Source organism: Bactrocera oleae, chromosome 3 (assembly GCF_042242935.1).
Source record: "Bactrocera oleae isolate idBacOlea1 chromosome 3, idBacOlea1, whole genome shotgun sequence".
In the NCBI taxonomy this organism is placed as follows: Eukaryota; Metazoa; Arthropoda; class Insecta; order Diptera; family Tephritidae; genus Bactrocera; species Bactrocera oleae.
Genome location: NC_091537.1, coordinates 20933884 through 20952518, shown reverse-complemented (window position 1 = coordinate 20952518; position 18635 = coordinate 20933884). Strand labels below are relative to the sequence as shown.

At 33.4% G+C, this 18635-nt stretch overlaps 2 protein-coding genes across 2 annotated transcripts; one reads left to right on the top strand and one right to left on the bottom strand.

The window, feature by feature from the left end:
* The first annotated feature begins 15708 nt into the window (after window positions 1–15708).
* cnir (cornichon-like protein) lies at window positions 15709–17283 on the top strand. The gene is made up of 3 exons (XM_014244874.3): window positions 15709–15892; window positions 15951–16273; window positions 16337–17283. Exons 1-3 carry the CDS (start codon window positions 15818–15820, stop codon window positions 16407–16409), a joined length of 471 nt encoding a protein of 156 aa, XP_014100349.1. The 5' UTR covers window positions 15709–15817; the 3' UTR covers window positions 16410–17283.
* LOC106625071 (uncharacterized) lies at window positions 16882–18120 on the bottom strand. Its single transcript, XM_036366767.2, has one exon. The coding sequence runs from the start codon at window positions 18118–18120 to the stop codon at window positions 17017–17019; it is 1104 nt and encodes a 367-aa protein (XP_036222660.2). The 3' UTR covers window positions 16882–17016.
* Window positions 18121–18635: the final 515 nt, after the last annotated feature.

Here is an 18635-nt window from a genome sequence, read left to right as displayed (position 1 = left end):
CATTCCATTATAGAGGGCATTTAACCAAAATAAGAAACTCAATTTAATTGACATGTATTATACATACGTATGTATATATGCTTATTAAATGCAGTTGTGAGGATCTTAGCACATAGTGGACTAAATCCATTGAACTGTCTTATTGGAGACAGCATGCTCCGTTGACCTCTCACAAATCAAATGACCATTTCAATTATTGCAAACCGAATACTGCTGACCATTCAAAAGCTTGACGTAGTGTCGAATGGCAATTTATGCAAGATAAAAATACAAAAAGTGGTAACTATGCGTGTTTATATAGAAAACTAATTTATTTAAATGTTGTTAGTAAACTTGTCTTTGTGTATTTACCGTATATGACATATTATATTTGAAGAACAAAATAGTGCTTACCTTGGAAATTCTGGTTTATAAAAATATTAAATATTTTTTTTATTTTTGAAAAGCAAAGTATCTAATAGCATTACACGAAAAAACATAAAGAAAAGTAATTTAGACTTAACTAAGATCAAGACTTTTATCAAAAATATAAATAAAAACCTTTTATTTACGTAGAATATTTGTTGTTGTTATTGTTGGTTAGTTGCATAATATGTTTTGTTCTTTTTAATAAGATTCAATGTCTGAGCAATTCTTGTGAAACTCAAACACCAGGCGACTAAAAATGTGAATAGGTTATGATCCCGTTTTTTTTTTATGTCAAAGATCTATCGCGCACTATAAGGCTAATTGTCGAAAATACCGCTAAAATAATAGAAATCGATGCGTCCGTTCATCATGTAAGCACTGTTTGGATTGCCCAGGAGCTTTGGAATCAGTTAAATAAGGCTAGATACAAAAAAAGTATTAATACCGCACGAGTTAACAAAAAAAAACCGAATCGCAACACAACCACTTCTGAAACGGATGGTTACTGGTGATGAAAACAGGGCCACTTATGGCAACATTAAATGAAAACGGTCGTGGTCTATTAGTGGTGAGCCGACTCTAACGATATTTAAGCAAATATTGACGGTCAGGAAAGTTTTGTTATGTGTTTGCTAGGATGCGCAGGCAATCATATACTATAATCTGCTCCCCTACGACCAAACTCTAAATTCGGACCTACACCTACCTATAATCCAATATACTGTCCGTCTGAAGGAAGCATACGCTCGGTAGCGAACAGTTTTGGCCAAGAGTAGAGCAATTGTGTTTCATCAGTTCAAGGCTAGACCACACACCGATAGTGGCTCGCCAGATGCTTCGGGATTATCTATCCTATAGTCCAGACATAGCATCAAATGATCGTGAAGTTCACAAAACTTACAAACAGCCCGAGGCGTGTTGAGTGATTGGTAAGGACTTTAAAACAGTTACAATTTTCCTTTTGAAAATGCTACTTCAAACGGTATTTGGGTGAAAAGCGTTAAGGTTAAATTAAAACCTACGCTAAGGTATTATCGATACGAGTTAAGAGACAGGTACAAGATTGAAACTGCGTTTTGTAATTAAGGTGTATGTGTGCACTTTATAATTACTAAGTATATAAATTTATATAACACTATATGAACCACGCTATATCTTTGGTAAATAATATTTTATATTGTTATTCACCGGATTCAAATGAATAGGAAGCTTTTTTTCAAAAACAAAAAGTTATTCAACACTGCGTTCCCAACCAACTCAAAATCAGTATTGGTACCTATTAAGTGTAAATGAAGAACACTACGCTCTCGAAGCTACATCTAAAGGTTAATTTCTTTAAGCTCTACAAGACTATGATAAAGTTATGTTAGACTAAGTCAAATGGATAGACTGCTGTATACAGTTGTTTGTGAAACCATATAAAAATGGAGCCATGACCAAACATCCGAACCTGTCTAATTATGAAGTAACTCGATGTCACAGATAAGAAATTAAAACATTATTTCACTAGTCGTGCGCATAGATGGCTGCGCTACGCAGCAGTAGATCAACCGCCATCTAACGGTGAGTAGAAGGATCGAAATTTTTTGAATAAGAATGACTCAGCTAAAAAAAATTTGCCTTACGATACAATCAAGCACTTTTAGATCCATTCTGCTAAGATATGAAATTTTCAATACAAATCTTCTGCTTAAAATGCGATTATTTTACCGTAATAAGACTAGTGAGAACATTGACGACTGCAATCAGTGATTGACGTGGTTCCATCAAAACTGAATACCACTTAAACTTTTGCATATGCCACCATCTTTGTCGCTTACACATTTCTGTACTTAACTGATGCCCAGCCAATGTTGAAACTTGGTGTATATACAAAATGTGTGTGGTCAGCTTTGTTGGCTACCACATCGATATGAATCAATGGCGCCAAAGATGCGCATGCAAAGGAAGGTAACACCATGTATGCAACAACTACGCACTATATCTAAGTCAAACGCCTCAATATTTGCAAAGGAGAAACTGTCACAGCGATGTCAAAGCTGCTTACCTGGTTCATGGATATGCATATGCGAGTATAGGATGTTTTTTTTAGATGTGTAGAAATTTTTAGAGCACTAGCTGTCAAGCCAACTGTCAAACCAATTGTCAAAGTAAACTTATTTATTTGACATTTATGATCAATAATTTTCTACAACAGTACTAAGTTATATAGGAATCGAATCGTCTTTAACGAATCGTTAGATCTAAGGATAAGGAAGTATTGGAAGTACTGAAAATACTGAAGAGAATTTCCAGACTCCCTTGTGTCCAGAAAATGTTACTTTTCCCTGTGACTTGAGGTATTTTTTAGAACTCAGAATGTAGCCAGCTGTGAACAATTTATTTGCGATTTTTGGTTCTCCAAGTCAATATTATTTATTTAAATGACAAATAGTTACGAAAGGACCAGAGTCCTGCAAGTCAAAAACACCTGAAATCAATACTTTATTTGGATGAACTTTTGTTGGCGGACTGATATCAGTCCACTTCTACTCACTTCAAAAAATACACCCTTTGTTTTGCATACAAATTTGTGCACATACTTGCTATTGTAGCGTCAATGGAGTGCTGAGCTGACTGCATTGGATTAACCAGCAGTTTCGACTTTGTGCTGCAACATTGTAACGTAACGAAGGAAAATGCTAAAAGGCGGTAAGCTGACTATCGAATTGCAAGCACACTCATTTGTTCAAACTTACCCTTTAGTTTTCAGCCGTAAACCAACAGCGCTGCATCTAAAACGCATCCATTGTCAACACAACCTCTGCTGAAACCGCTTTGGCTTTCGAAAAATCGCACGCTTTGGTTCATTCTATCGGCATTTGGTCTAACAAGCAGGACATGATGAAAAGTCGCCATAGTTGCATCTCGTTAATTTTGCAAACACAATATGCCAGCAAAAGCTCGTTCTTGTCATTTACCAAAAACACTTGACACCATACAAGGTAAAGCTTCAATGAAAATCACATTTTCACATTAAAAATGGCTTCGTATACCAAACGAGTGCCCGAATTTGCGCTAACAGCAAATCGAATTCATTTACCACATAACATTCATTATGCATTTTCACATAAAATATTGGATATGAGACCACTTTTCTTTGATAGTTCTATATTTTTGACATTAATGATGAAATAATCTTTTTAAAATGATCTAGCATAACTTTTACTGAGAAACTGGTATAAAAGTGAATTAAATAGCTAAAGATATTATTGGAGGCGATTTACTTATGGATCAACTTTTGAACAACCGATCAATATTCAATTTAAAAATCGTGTAACAATAACCATGAAAAGCAGTTTATAGCTGTGTTTGTGTATCACTTTTATCTAAAGTAAAGTTATGCCATCGGGGTTCATAAAACTATCAAACATGTTTTTCTCAAAATTTCTTTTGTCGAAGTGGCCTCATGTGTATATAAATCTCTAAATTCCTTAACGATTTGCTCGTAAATTTGACATTATTTTTCAAAAAGGAGTATCTAGTATTCCTTTTCAATTTCTGGAAAGCAGGTTTCAAGCAAAAATAATTTTATTAACAATTATTTAATTGAAATATATAGACAATAAAGGCTCTAAACATGATTTTTATTTTTTTTCGTTACTTTCCCGGAAGAGAATTTTGATAATTTGGTTTTTTTTTGACACTTTAGAGTGACTTCACTCCTTAAAGCAACAAACAGTTGGAGAGAGTCTTTCATTCCCTCAACAGTTAAGTCTGGGTAACTGGAAGGTCTCCAGTTTGTATCTGATCAAGAACTCGACAACTCGATAAAATCAAACAACTGAATAAAAGAATAATATCGATGGAATGCCGTTGACTTTTCGATTTGCTCTCAATCGACAAATGAATCAGGTATTTTCTTAGGCATGTTGTTTTCAATGAGGCTATACTTTTTGGGAATTGGTCCTTTTGACTGCTGTAACTGGATTTATACTCAGTTTGGTTTGCCATTTAACAACGTTCACAAAACGTGCAAATTTATTACCAAAATAATTGTTCGGTTCGCGCAACACATCGATATTCGGTCCACATAGTGGAAAATGCGCTATTTGTCAAAAAAGTCCCGAATGGGTCCATCCGCCCACGCCCCCATTTATATGCCCACAACAATTGGAGCTATGCCCATTCATTTTTTGGAAGATTTTTCGGGCTTACAAAATACAACAATCACTTGGTGCCTAGTTTGTAATATAAGGGAGATGCATAAGATTCCTCCAACCAAGCTCCCACAGTTTCTAGCGAACCCCTATCGATGTGTGTGGCCTGGCGTTGGCCTGATGCAACCCAATTCCAATTTGCTGTTACAAAAATTACGCGGCTGTGGCTAAATTAATTGGAATTTCATTTTAAATATTTCATTTAAAATGCTATTAAAATAATTTTTCTTTTTAATTTCCGTTGAACTTTTCAGTAGCGCTAAAATGGAAAAGAATGAAGAAACCGAACAAAATGGTGTTAAAAATTATACTATAATAAAAAATAATGATAAGAACATAACTGAAAGCGATATTTGTGAAATAAAAAATCGCCAGCAAAATTATCCCCACTCAAAGCTATGAATTACAACGGACGAGTGAAGTAATCTGACCACACATAAATTTTGCAAGATTGTATTCACACGTTTTTAGTCAATGCCGGCGGCAGCGCGCCCTTTTTTCTATTTTACCTTTGCTTTGTTTTTTATCATTTTTTGTTTCATGGCTTTTGTCGCAACTGCTGTTGTCATATTCCGTACTACACTCTTGTTATTGTTGTTTTATATGGTATTTTGTACCCGCTGTGGCCCGCAGCCATCATCGAAGTGTTGCTTTGCATTGCGCAGGCGGTGCCCAGTGCGGCGGAAATGGATGGCGGCAATGTGGCCACTGGCAATATAACAAATGTGGCAACATCTCTTTGATTTATTACGCCGCCACGTTTATAATATTTAAATGAAACGCTGAAACAATGCCACAGTGATGGCAGCACCGCAGAGAGAGGGCGGGGCGAGGGCATAAACACGGCAAAATTTTGACCAAAATACACAAGTTTAGAAAGTAGGAAATTAACACAACGGTTTAATGCGGAAAGCGAGAAATGAGTGATAATTGCTGTCTAGAGACATGTTAAAACAGCGATAACATAGAAAACGATGCTGTAATTTGAAAGAGTTGAGTGGAAAAGATTTTAAATATATCTACTTAAACATGTTGGTACATATATATAAAGAGAGGCAGAGGGACACATTTTATAATTTTTTAATTGTTCATGAATAGCTCTGATATTATTTAATAAAAGTATACCCAATTGAATTTAAGACCAGTACAGAAGCCTTAAAAAACCACCTTATGGCAAAGTTGTAGAGAATGAAAAGATCGCTGCTACTACGGAATAACAAGTAAATAAAATAAAACAGCATGTACTCGTATATATATAACATATATTTTTTTATGTTTTATACCATCAGAAAGTAGAGATCTCAAAAAGCAAAAAGCCGACGTGAGATATTAAGTCGAAATAAGAAGAGAAAATAAATATTTTAAATAAAAAAATACAATGCATTTGTGATATAAAAAGGTAAATTTACACCAAATTTCTCCCAACCAAAAACTTGGATATTTGTATATTTCACAAAACTTTTGAGGTTATTTGAAAAAGTTTTATGCGCAAAAGTTATAGATCTATTCATTACCTACAACTTTGCCTCATATTTTTTTAAAATTATCCACCCTCGTCTATTGGAAACTCGTAATAAATGAGTGCCGAAATCACTTCATAAAAAACATTCTATCCTATCTAAAACCCTCATGTCTAACTTCGACATGTTATTTTGATAGTAAGGAAAAAAGAATCGATTTTCGCTCTTCCAAGCTCTATAAAATATGCATGTATTTAACTGTTTATAAACTTGTACAGTGATATTTTGATACGAAATGAAGACTACTGGGTCAATCTTCGGAATCATGTTTTTCAAGAGAGCCTCGATGGGCGACGGTGATTCTCCGACATTCTGTTATCTAAAACCGAATAAAAATGGGATCGTAATCTGCATAGTAAAGTGTCGGACTTGTAAAATATGGTTAAACTTTTGACCGAAAAAATTAACAGTAAATTTTTAAAAACAAAAACTGCAATAATAATTAAAACATCATACAATGCTGCAGTTAAAATTTAAAATTGATTCTTGCCATAATCTCTGGTTTCTAAAAATGCGAGATAAACGAATATAAAGTTTTATGTGCTGAGCAAAATGCCGTTACAGTGTATTGACACGAAAAAATATTCACTATTGAATTTAATTGAATAATGTTTTTAGAACCCTAAACTGTACATTAAGCAAAATAATCGATTTCTTTTAAGTGGTTAGCTTAGTTTTTCTTTAGCAAGAACCAGCAGCAACCCTTTCCTGAGCCTACAATGTCCTATTATTTTAAGGATTTTATATATAAAAATTTCGAATTCATAGTCTCTTGAATTTTTTGCTATAATTTATGTAGTTGAAATTCAAACTTCACTCCATTCGTATTCAGAACAAGTTGATAGTTATCTAATGAGAATTTTTCGAACTACTTATGTATTCCTATAAAAAAAAAAAAACAGAAATAAAAAAAAAGAAATATAAACATAAATAGCTATTTAATAAGTTGAAGTGACCTTTGTATCACGTTAAGTAATAAATTTTTCATGACACAATACGCCATTAACGAACGCCCACTCTATAAATCACTTGCCACACACATAAATATGTACATGTGACTTCGCGTGTATGGTACATGGCAGACAAATACAACAACCCTCACTGTTTTTAGAATTAAAATGGAGAAACTAATATATCTCATACGCTATGAGGGTAATTAAAGTTTTCATATATTTTATGCATTAGATAAATTTAAAAAAAACTGTGGCTTCACATAAATAGAATGGAAGAAATGGCTTAAATATACATATTATTTCAATATCTGGAAAGGTATTATTACATTTAACTACAATTATTACTTATTAATAACCTCTCCTTCTCAATTTAGAGAAAGAGTTTCTAAAACAGTGATAACACTGGTTAACAAAATTTTAACTGTTTTTTGTTACATGAAAATTCATATTAAATTTTGAATGTACTAGGACCACCAAATAATAATATGTGAATGAAAAAATTTGGGACACAAAAATATAAATTTTCTTAAGGGGTTAAGGGTAGTTAGAGGCACGAATTTTTAGTAATTTTTTCTTGCTATTAAATCATGTTATTTTACAAAAGTAGTAATATGGCATTATTATACAATGTTTTGACTTAAAGTCACGAAAATTTTATTTTCCAAAGTTATAGCTGTCTGTGTTGACCCAGTTCCAAAAAAAGGTGCTTGCGGTGACAATCATAAGTCCTTGGAAATTCATCTAAAATCAATCGGATGGAAAAAATTTGTTTTATTAATAGATAATCCTGTGCCTGATCGAACCTTTTTTTGTTTTTTCAAAAATTAACAAAATGGCGGCGTCAGGAAATTTTTTTCTAGATTTTTGGGTAGAAATCAACAGTTAATTGGTCTTAAAAAATCGAAATTTTTAAAAAAAAAATCCTTCGATCAAACCCGCATTTATGTTGTTTTTTAAAAGCTCTACTGAGCGGTTTTCGAGTTACAGTTGTCGCCAGTTCGAAAAACATAGTTTTTGAGAAAAACGCATTTAAAGTTTCTTGCAGCTGCCGCTAGCTACCTGCTCCCGAATGCTTTGAAGTGCCCGAGCGCTCTTTATTATTTGTTGAATAACTCAAAAAGTAATTATCGGATCAACTTGAAATTTACAGAGAATATTTTCAAGATATTACACTTAACGAATCCTTACACTTAATAATTCCCTTTGTGAAAATGTCCCTAATAAACTTCTCACACATGTATTTTTAAGGACATATTACACCCCAATGCTTTATAAGACATTATAGGTTCATTTAAGTCTTTGTAATTTTCCGATTCGATTCCGATTTATGGTTTGCTAGAAAATTGCGGACTCAAAAACTCAGCCTGTTTTTTAGATAAATTTAAATAACGTACTAAATCGATTAAATCACTTTGTTTCAATAAGTGCGGTTCTTTCGAAGTTCCTAACTTGGGTGACTATTTTTAGATACTTCGTCGTGGTGAACAAGTTCCGGAGTAGAATCCTGATTTTCTAATCGATTTGGAGGCTTTGACACAGGCAGTTCGGCACTATGTAGAAGACCCATTCTAGTTAGTTTTTCGTTTCCCGCAGACAAGTTTTGATACTGAGTAGTGTGTTTGGACTTGGTTATAATACCTTTTGTTTGAGTCAAACAAAAATAACAATCACATACAATGCATGACTCTTTGGTTCAGTCCAAACCATTGGTATAACAACTAGCATGTGTCTGAGTTCTTGTTTAGCACAACCTAATAGCAGTCTTACAGACGTTATACAACATTTATGTGGAACCGAAGATTTATCTTGATTCCTTACAGGCAATCCCAAGTAATCTAAATAGCACTGTTCAATTAATGACGTGAAATTCTTCAATGATATTTAAAAATTAATTCTCCACACACATAAAAAAACTGAGATTCTAACAACCTTGGTTAGAACACTTTCTTAGCATGTTTACGATACAACTAACGTATGATGTAGGTTAGTCGAATGCATTATTTGTACAGTCATATACTCGTAAATGAAGTAATTTGAAAAAAATCACATACATATATGAGATCAGAAATTAATGGTTTGTAGCTGTCACAAAAAAACTGGATGTGATTGAAACAAAACTATTATATATTGTTAATAAGGGTACACCAACATAAACAAAAATCATCACAAAGTTCGTGTTTTAAAAACAGTGTTTTCCAGTGTAATTAAGCCGAGAGACCAGTCAACAGTTACTTGAAATGTCAGTATCTACTAGTTCTTGGTATTTTCATTTGATATGAGTTCATCGTTACATGATATTTGACGAGGCGCCTAAGATGAGACCCTTTTATATGTTTCGTACGATAACATGACGATTTTGGACCATGTTCCATAAATACACATACTTGGTGCCATTGGTAAGATATCTTATATTGCCTTCTTTTTGTCACTTCTTTGTTCGCTATGTTTACGCTGTGCTTTTTTGTCTTAAACTTTACCTTTTTATGAAAGCAGTAACAAATTTTCCTATCTAAATATAAGCAAGACAAAGAATTCTGATTAAAACATAAATACTACAAAAAGATGGTCCGATAAGTATTTAGCCTTACTGCCCGAGGGCGCCCAAATTACAAGAGAAATTTACTATATTGTATGGAATTATCTTATAAGACTACTACGAGTATCAGCGGTTTCAGCCTCATTGTTATGTTTTAAACGTGTGATTAAGCAGACATGTCCGCGGATTTTAGGAAAATTTAAAAAGAGCAATAGTGGTCGGTGATTTCATAAATATTTTTATAAGAGATATAACAAAGTTAAAACAAAGATGTCTATCATCGTATTAGATATTGTATACAATGACTATTCTCATATTCACGGCACTTTCAACGGCGTTACAGATCGGTTTTGATGAGATATTACCAGATGTCACTGAAACGACTACCGCGGACATGATTTTGTATAGGCAGACCGACGGTGGAAAGGTGCGCGAGATAGCTGAGATAATAGGCATCTCAAAAATCACCAGTGGGTCACATCGTCCATTTGAATTGAAAGAAGTTTGAAAATTGTAGAGATTTCAGTAGTAAAAATTAAGGAGTTTATTAAGAAAGCACCAACCACAACCAATCTCAATCGGCATCGATGTCAAGTATGTTGCAAGCGTGTCTATCACCCGTTGGGTTATTGACGTCAATTTAATTATTCTAAAATACTCAATTAGCGACCGTTAGTTTCCCAAAGATACCGTATCAGTCAAATCTGTCTAAGATTCCATGCCGTCTTTCATACTAAAGGAAAGCCAACCAAAATGTTTTTGTAGAATAACGGAGTTCCAAATATATGAATTGTAATACCGTTGCTCCATTTTAAGCACAAATTTATTATTTTCAATTGCCAAACGTACTTCACTACCGTTAATTAAATAACAACGACGGCGTTCAAAGAACATAAAAATAGCAACAAACTTGGAGCAAGGAGAAATTTCTAGTACATACATACATACGAACGAACAATTTGACGAAGGACATAAAAATAGACGATTAACCGCAACAAGAGGCGCCAGCGACAAAATGGCAGCAATTAAACGCTCCTCTAACTAAGAAACCGTCCACAAAAACAGGCGATGTTCCTCTCCTTCCCATCCTTTCTCTTGGCGTTTAATAACTTAACATAATAAACTAATTTAATGATACACTCGTTAATGCAATCGTAAAGAAAGCATTTTTATGTCACCTGCACGAATACAGACATTTGCCAGCACACCAGCTGACACACACACACATACATACAAAGCATACCGGTATATACATACATATATGCAATTGTATAGGGAAAACGCCAGTAAAGTTTGATAACCATTCAATGCGGGGAACATGACCTGTTGGAGCAATTAAAATCCATAGTCGCACGATAAAAGCTTGAACTATCTATAGAAATGGAAATGAAAATCGAAATTAATAAAGTTAAGTGTCAGCAACAATAAAAATAAAATTACAGACGAGAAACCATTTATAGTTACAAGCCACATGGCCGCCGATAGCACTCGTTGGTTGGTTCGGAACTCGGATTTTTGTTCAACATTATTTTCAAATGCTACGCATTTTAATTTACAGTAATTCGAATGGAGATGCAGAGTATTTAATAAAGGCTGATCAAGCACTTCAGTTTATTAATTTTTGTATAATAAACCACTTCAGACTGGTGCACTAAGTAAGCTAGTGTGGATGCCTGACATATCAAACAAAATGGATCAGAAGTTTTTATAATTTTGTTGAGATGATTAAAAAAAACTAGATACATAATTAACACTGTCTACTTCTTTAATAATTGACTTGCAAGTTGTAAAAGTAAAATATTGTTGAGCACTTAACGGTACCTTTTAGACTTTAATCACCATTTTAAATTAGATATGGTGAGTAGTGGGATTACTAAAGCAACAGCTGAAATATCCTGATAAGCTATATTGTAAGCGATGGCAACTTTACCATCTTTTCAAGCGAAGAAACTCTACCATCTTTTTAATGAGAAACATCAGAAACAAACCAACGGCGATAACAAAAGAGTTTAGTTGGTTCAAGGATGACATGATACAAAACTCTTTGATTCAAAACCCACATTTTTTATAACATTTGTCAATTATACCACTGTCGAGAGAAAATGGATTGGATATTTTAAAAATAGTATTAAGGTCCTCGGTTCCCCAGTATACCTATATCACGCATATATAGCACTAAATATGTGTATTCATATCATAAAATGTTTAAAAATCATATAACATAATCCTTGGTCGGTTAGCAACAGTTGAAAGGACAATTCATACATATTTTTTATTAAATGAAATATATACATAGTTTTATTGCTGACATTTCGGTGTGTGATCTTTCAATATTTTCTTTGACCTCTGGTACTCAGAATGCTGTCTTTCGAAAAACCATATGCGGCAGCTGGGATGCTATAATACTCTTTAGAGGTGCATTTCTTATAGCAACTATGTACGTATATACTAGTATGGGTGAAAAAAAACAAATATTTTTTCACTTGGTACTCTGAAAAATAGTTTCTCTCACCTCTACGAAAATCTCTCCCAGTATGAGCTCTTAATTGCAACGGGAAGATCGTCCGCCTTACAGTTTTATATTTGTTTAATTCTTAGTATCAGATAGAAAAATGCCTAACTTGCTTCCAAATACTTGAAAAAATATCTCGTTTCATAGATTTAGTATAAAATTGAATCTACAAAATGGTCTTTTACGATTTTTTCATAAGCCTACTCGTAAACCCAAACTTAAAAGATATTAACTATTAGTTTATGTTTAATTATTTTACTGTGAATTTTTTTTCTATGAATTCTATAAGTCAGTGAAAAAAATCATTTAAATTGCGAAACTTTCAGTATCGAAGGAAACTTACTGTTTTACGCAGTTAAAATTAGGCATAAAATGTACAGAGCATACATGTAGGACACCATGCCGTATGAGCAACACAATTTTTATGAAAATAATCTTTTAAACCTTTTCTATAGAGGAGAACATTTTGTATTGGAATACCAAATTTTCAAAGAAGTAGATTTACTAACTTAATGCAAAAAATTAAAAAATCAAATAAAAAAGGACTTGATTCCGATCGTTCAGTTTGTATGGCAGCTATATGTTATAATAGTCCCATATCGGCGGTTCCAACAAATGAACAGCTTCTTAGGGAGAAAGGGCAAAACTGAAAAACTAGTTCGCGCATATACAGACAGCCCGACAAGCTGATCATTTATATACGGTTATATGGCACTTTAAAGGGTCTCCGACGCTTTCCGCTGGGTGTTACAAACTTCGTGGCAAACTTTTTACGACGTGTGTTCAAAGTAAAAGTTGAATTTTGAATTGTTTTGAAAAGTACTTATTTATTCATCAATATCTATTTTTTCCTCTTCGAAGTAGTCCCCCTCGGATATAATACACCTATGCCAACGCTTTTTCCAATTTTCGAAGTACTTCTGAAATGCGCTTTTCGGTATGGCCATCAGCTCTTTTTTCGATTTTGACTTGATCTCATCAATTGTGGCAAAACACTTATCTTTCATTGGTTTCTTCAGCTTTGTGAATAGGAAAAAGTCGCAGGGAGCCAATTCTGGTGAATACGGTGGTGAGGCATGATAACGTTTATGTTTTTGACTCCTGAGCGATATAAATGCGACATTGCTTTTGCTCCAAATTTAGAAATTTCGGAACAAACTTCGCTGGCACACGTCTCATGTCCAAAACATTCGAGCAAATTGAATGGCATAAGCTGACATCCTCTGCAACTTTTCTAATAGTGATTCGAGGATTTTTAAGAACAATTTTCTACTGTTTCGATGTTTTCTTCGCTTCTTGACGTGGTCGCACCGCAAGTTTGCTCATCGTCATCAACGTCTTCTCGGCCCTCTGTAAAGCGCTTGTACCATTTATAAAAACTTTTATGAAATAAAGTGGGCTCACCGAATGCCACAATCAACATTTCATGTACCTTGGAGCACTTTATTACTTTGTTAACACGAAATTCTCCATTATCCATTTTTTTCAAAAGTTAAAAATCGAAGAGCACACAAGAACGTGACTAATGTTTTCTGTTGTCAAAAACAAACTACTCATCGAAATTGGCTCATAATGGAAGCACATGATAAACATATGTGTCCGATTATAACAAAAACAAAATATCGATAATCGAATGTACCCAGGCCGCGAAAAATCAAAATTCACCTTTTCCTTTGAACACACCTCGTATATCCTGTCAGGGGTATAAAAATTAAAGCGTATAAGGCTGAGAAGCCTTTGAAGACAGAAAACCTTCAAATCATTGTTCCCACCGTTATTCTTTCGCGAAAGAATATTAATTTGCTTTTTATTCCATATATGGTACATATGGTGTATGCATTTTTGATCATTATCCTAGCATTTAGCTCTTTTTGTTTGTTGCTGTTATTGTCCTGAAGTGCCTGTATCTCATTCTCTTCTTCATTTAACACCGACATTCACTAACCTCCTACATTTTTAAATATAACTACAATCTAAATGTTTAACTAACTAAAATGTGTGTGTCGTTAACTTAGTTTTTTTTTTTTTGTTGTCTTGTAAAGTCTTACTGCAGTTGCTGAGAGCACTGCTTCTTTTCTTTAAATTCAGTCACACTCGCTAGTTTCGCAAAGTGTTTACACTTATGAACATTCTATTGACATTGGTGATATTGGTAGTATTTCAATAGGAATAAAAATGGAACTTACAGGAAATGCAAATAGAATACCTTTTTTAAAATTTAATGAATAAAATTAATGGTTTTGGAGAAAAAGATATTGGTATTATAATGATTTTTGTTTCGAAAAATACCCTGAATGGATGAGGCTTAGTATATTCAAAAAAAAAAATTATATTCATATGTAAATAAAATTAAATTAATTTAAGTTATCTATGTATATAATTTTATTTATTTTTTTATTTTATGTACATATAATACACTTACATATTTTCAAAAAATATATATCTGATATGTATGTATGTATACTGTTATTTACATAATTTTTCTAAATTTACAAAAAAAAGTAGTTTACTCACTGGTATTATAGGTTTAAATAAAATTTCGAAAGAGAAAATAGAGCCCTAAATCCGTTTTCCAATATTCCTTTTCAGTTCCACTTCAGCCAACGAGTGAATAGTATAATATTTTAACACTAGAAGAAGAACTTCTGATTTTATAATAAATTTGTAAATACTTCTTAAAATATAAACTACGAAAGTGCGAAAACTGTTTAAGAATCAATTTTAAAGCAAACTAACAGCATTTCAAAAACCTAACCGCAAATAGCAGTGCAGCGCTTGTCAGGTGGTGCTTATGCTTAATGTACAGACACATATACATACATATAATTTTAATTAAAAAATGTATGCTAATACTCCCAGTACTACCAATACCAATAAAAAGTTAATAAGCGTGAAAATTGTGTGAAACCAGCGAGTGTGAATAAATTAAAAGAGTGTGCTGTCATCTGCATGATGAAAATAAAGAACAACAATAAAACAAAGTAAGTTAACGATACACGTATTAGTTAAGCATTTAGATTGTATGGTTAAAAATGTACTAGATTAGTGAATATCAGTACAACATGTAATAGGAAATGAGTGTTCAAGCACTTGTGGATAATAGTAGCAACAACTACAGTGCGCAACGGATGCTTCTATACTCTATAATAATAAGCAGACGAATATTCTTTCGTTAAAGAATTGTCGGAGCTATAATTTATATAGTATATTTATAAGGCGTTTTTTGAAAAAAAAATAAAAAACTTATTGAGTATGAAAGTTTTCTAAATATCTACATGACTATACACATAACTGTTGGAGGAGCCGAGCATGTTACTTTGAAAACCAGTTTTCATTTTTATCGAATTATTTAATATTAATTGGTTATTAATTAACACACTTTTGTTGTATTTAATTATTAGCGTTGAAAATGCGCGAAAGCAGGGAACCGTTTCTCTTAAATTTAGCTAAAAATTGCAACTTCTGCCAAATTGTTGAAGAAAACTGAAAGTTTTTGTGCATTATTGTCACCCTGTAATTTTTATTTTTTCTTATATTCTTGTACGCTTAGAAACGTCAAAACGAACAAATGAAAACAAAATAAATGATAACTTTGTAGTAAACAAATTAGTATCGCTAATGAAAGTTAACGCCTTTTAAATAATAGTAGAATTTCAAATTTAAATTTGTGAAACAAAATTACAACGGTTATGCTCCCGGAAACGGTAACATTTTCAATAACCATACTTGTGTATGGATCAATACTTTTACTGTTAATTTACTATGTGAGTATCAAAGAGTAGTACTTGTAGTTCATATACCATACAATATTGAATATAACAGGTACTGACACTTGCGGACCTGGAGAGTGACTATCTAAACGCTCAAGAATGCTGTTCGCGTTTAAACTTTTGGGTTATACCAAAATTCGGAATACATGCTTTACTTTGTATACTACTATTGCTTGGTGGACACTGGATAATGCTATTACTTAATATGCCAATGGCCATATGGCTAAGTTATGAATTGCAAAGACAGCCCAGAGATAGCCTGGGTGTTTACGATCCAATCGATATACATAGTCGTGGACTTTTGAAAGTGCATCTCAGAAATTGCATGATTTATTTGGGATATTACTTCGTTATGTTTTTCGTAGCAATGTACTGGTTGGTATCATCTACTATAGAGCTCTTCATTTGGATGAACATTGTTTTCTTATTTTATTTCAGTTTAATTAGTTCACTAATCAAGGGAGATCCAATTAAACGACATGAGGAAGGAGAATTTATAACCGAGTTTTAAAGGAATCGTATATTCTAAGCTGCACTACGCAACACGCTATAGTCAAATAGCTGTAGATTTTTGTTAGTTTAATATCGTACTAGTCAAATTTTGTCACAATCGCACCGTATTAGGATAAGTAGTAGTGTCTTCCTTTTTTATATTTAAGTGCAAGGTTTGCGCATCATAATCCATTTTTAGTCAATTCTCATGTTCATTCGCTCTAAACGTTGTATCGACTTGTTCATTCAATAATAAGTGTACACGCACGTAAACGCATTTGTACATATACATAACGCTAAATAATGTCGAATGTTAACTAATTTCGTTGTCGGAAAAGAATGTATTCAAATTTTACTTTGACGTAAATTAAATATTGGACGCCATTTATCAATTTTGCTCTTTGCGAATGAAAACATATACTTTGGTATATCATTTTTTACAACCATTCATTTCGGATTTATCAATATACACGACGTACAATACATATATGTACATTTTAATATATTAATTTATTGTTGAACAGTATCTATATATAATTTAAATATTTCTAAACCTGTTAACAATTAATAAACCATATACAAAATACTATAATTTGGGTATGCACAGTAAGGCACCAGAATGTAGTTCATTTTAGAAAATCTACTACTTCCTGCAGTTCACGTTCTCGCGCTTGCTTTTGCGCCCAACGCGTTTCAGCTAATTTTATGTTGACAACCCAACGATCGTGCGCCAACCGAATACCGCAAATACCACCGTTATCTTTATTGACAATCGGTTGCTTTCCATTTCTACTGGCGCCACCCATATAGTACTTTGCATCGGAACGCGGGTGCCGTCGCTTAGCTGGGCATAATTTACCACCTTTAGGAAAAGGTGGCTGTTGTAGGTAATGTTTAAGGCAAGCCTGATGAAAAAGATGCCCACAGTATACACGTTCTACATATGCGTCCTTGGTATCATCTATCTCCAGCTGCGTTGGTTTCTTTGGTAACACCTCTTTTTCACAAATTGGACATAACTCTATATGAAAGTCAGATGTAGCGGCCAGACAAAATTTGAGAGCACGATATAAGCTCGGTACTGGTTGAAAGGCCATTTGTTCCTTCCTATTCAAACGAAGTGGCGGTTCTACACATTGTCTAGCTATTTCTCGTGATTGTCCGTTCAAGTAACGAATCAAAATTGATGGTAAATTCGATTCAAGATTCTGTAGTTGCACCGACTGTTTCGGGTAATCACTCGGTAAAAATGCATTTACTTTATAGTAGTACTCGCCACCTTTCGCAGTGAGTTGCACAATCGAATCACGTTGTTTCAATTTCAATTGATCTGGTGTTGCGTCCGGGCCGAGATCGCGGCGTAGATCTTGTATCTCGTCAAAACAAACACAAAGTGGGTTTTCTGTAAGATATTGTTGCACAAATCTTAGTACCTGTAGCCCTTGCGGTTTTCCCAAATGTTGTCGCGCATGTTTTTCACTAAGTGTTGTAAGACCGTCTAGAAACTTATTAGACAATGTTCGACTTTTTAATTCAACAAGGATTGGCTCCTCTGAATAATTGGCTGGAAAGCGCAAGCAAACAGTGAGTTGGCGATACGACTCATTTTCGTTTATATCTACGCGCACAAGCGGTGATTCCCCACTAATGCAAGCTATAATTGTAGAATTTCGCACTGTATTTTCACACAGCTTACGTATTTCTTCAATTTCAAAATCAATTATACTCATAATTGTTAGTCACTTCAATGTAATATTATTTATTTTTTAACTTCCAGTGTGAATATTTATTTTCAATTTCCAAATGTGCAACAGCTAGGGTTGCCGCGTCACCAAAACACAATTACTGCAATACCAACGTATACATATGTTATTTTTCATATCTAAATTTTTTAATAAGCATCGTAAAACTTAGTTAAATTTTTAATATCTATAACAAATTCCGAAAATAATACTTATTTAATAACTTAAGATGATTTGGTATCCAAAAATTGAAGTAGTCTGGCAGCAATATTACTGTCAGCAATATTCTAAATTATGGCGTCTTGACGGTGCAATTTTGATTATCAAGGTCACTAAAAATGCATGTTTTGTTTATGATTAAAAAATGAATGGGCCTAAATCAATGTCAGAACTTACTAACATTAACCAACGTAGAGAATTTGGACCAAAAATTAGTTTTGGTGAACGGTGGTTGATTTCTGTTGGAAAAATCTTTGCCACTAAAAACAGCAGATAATTAATAA

Excerpts from the sequence above, each read along its gene's own strand:
- cnir (XM_014244874.3), top strand. The coding sequence starts at position 15,818 with ATGCTCCCGGAAACGGTAACATTTTCAATAACCATACTTGTGTATGGA. Across the intron at positions 15,893-15,950 it reads TTTTACTGTTAATTTACTAT|GTACTGACACTTGCGGACCT; the intron begins GTGAGTATCAAA and ends TGAATATAACAG. Across the intron at positions 16,274-16,336 it reads TTTTTCGTAGCAATGTACTG|TTTAATTAGTTCACTAATCA; the intron begins GTTGGTATCATC and ends ATTTTATTTCAG.
- LOC106625071 (XM_036366767.2), bottom strand. The coding sequence starts at position 18,120 with ATGAGTATAATTGATTTTGAAATTGAAGAAATACGTAAGCTGTGTGAA.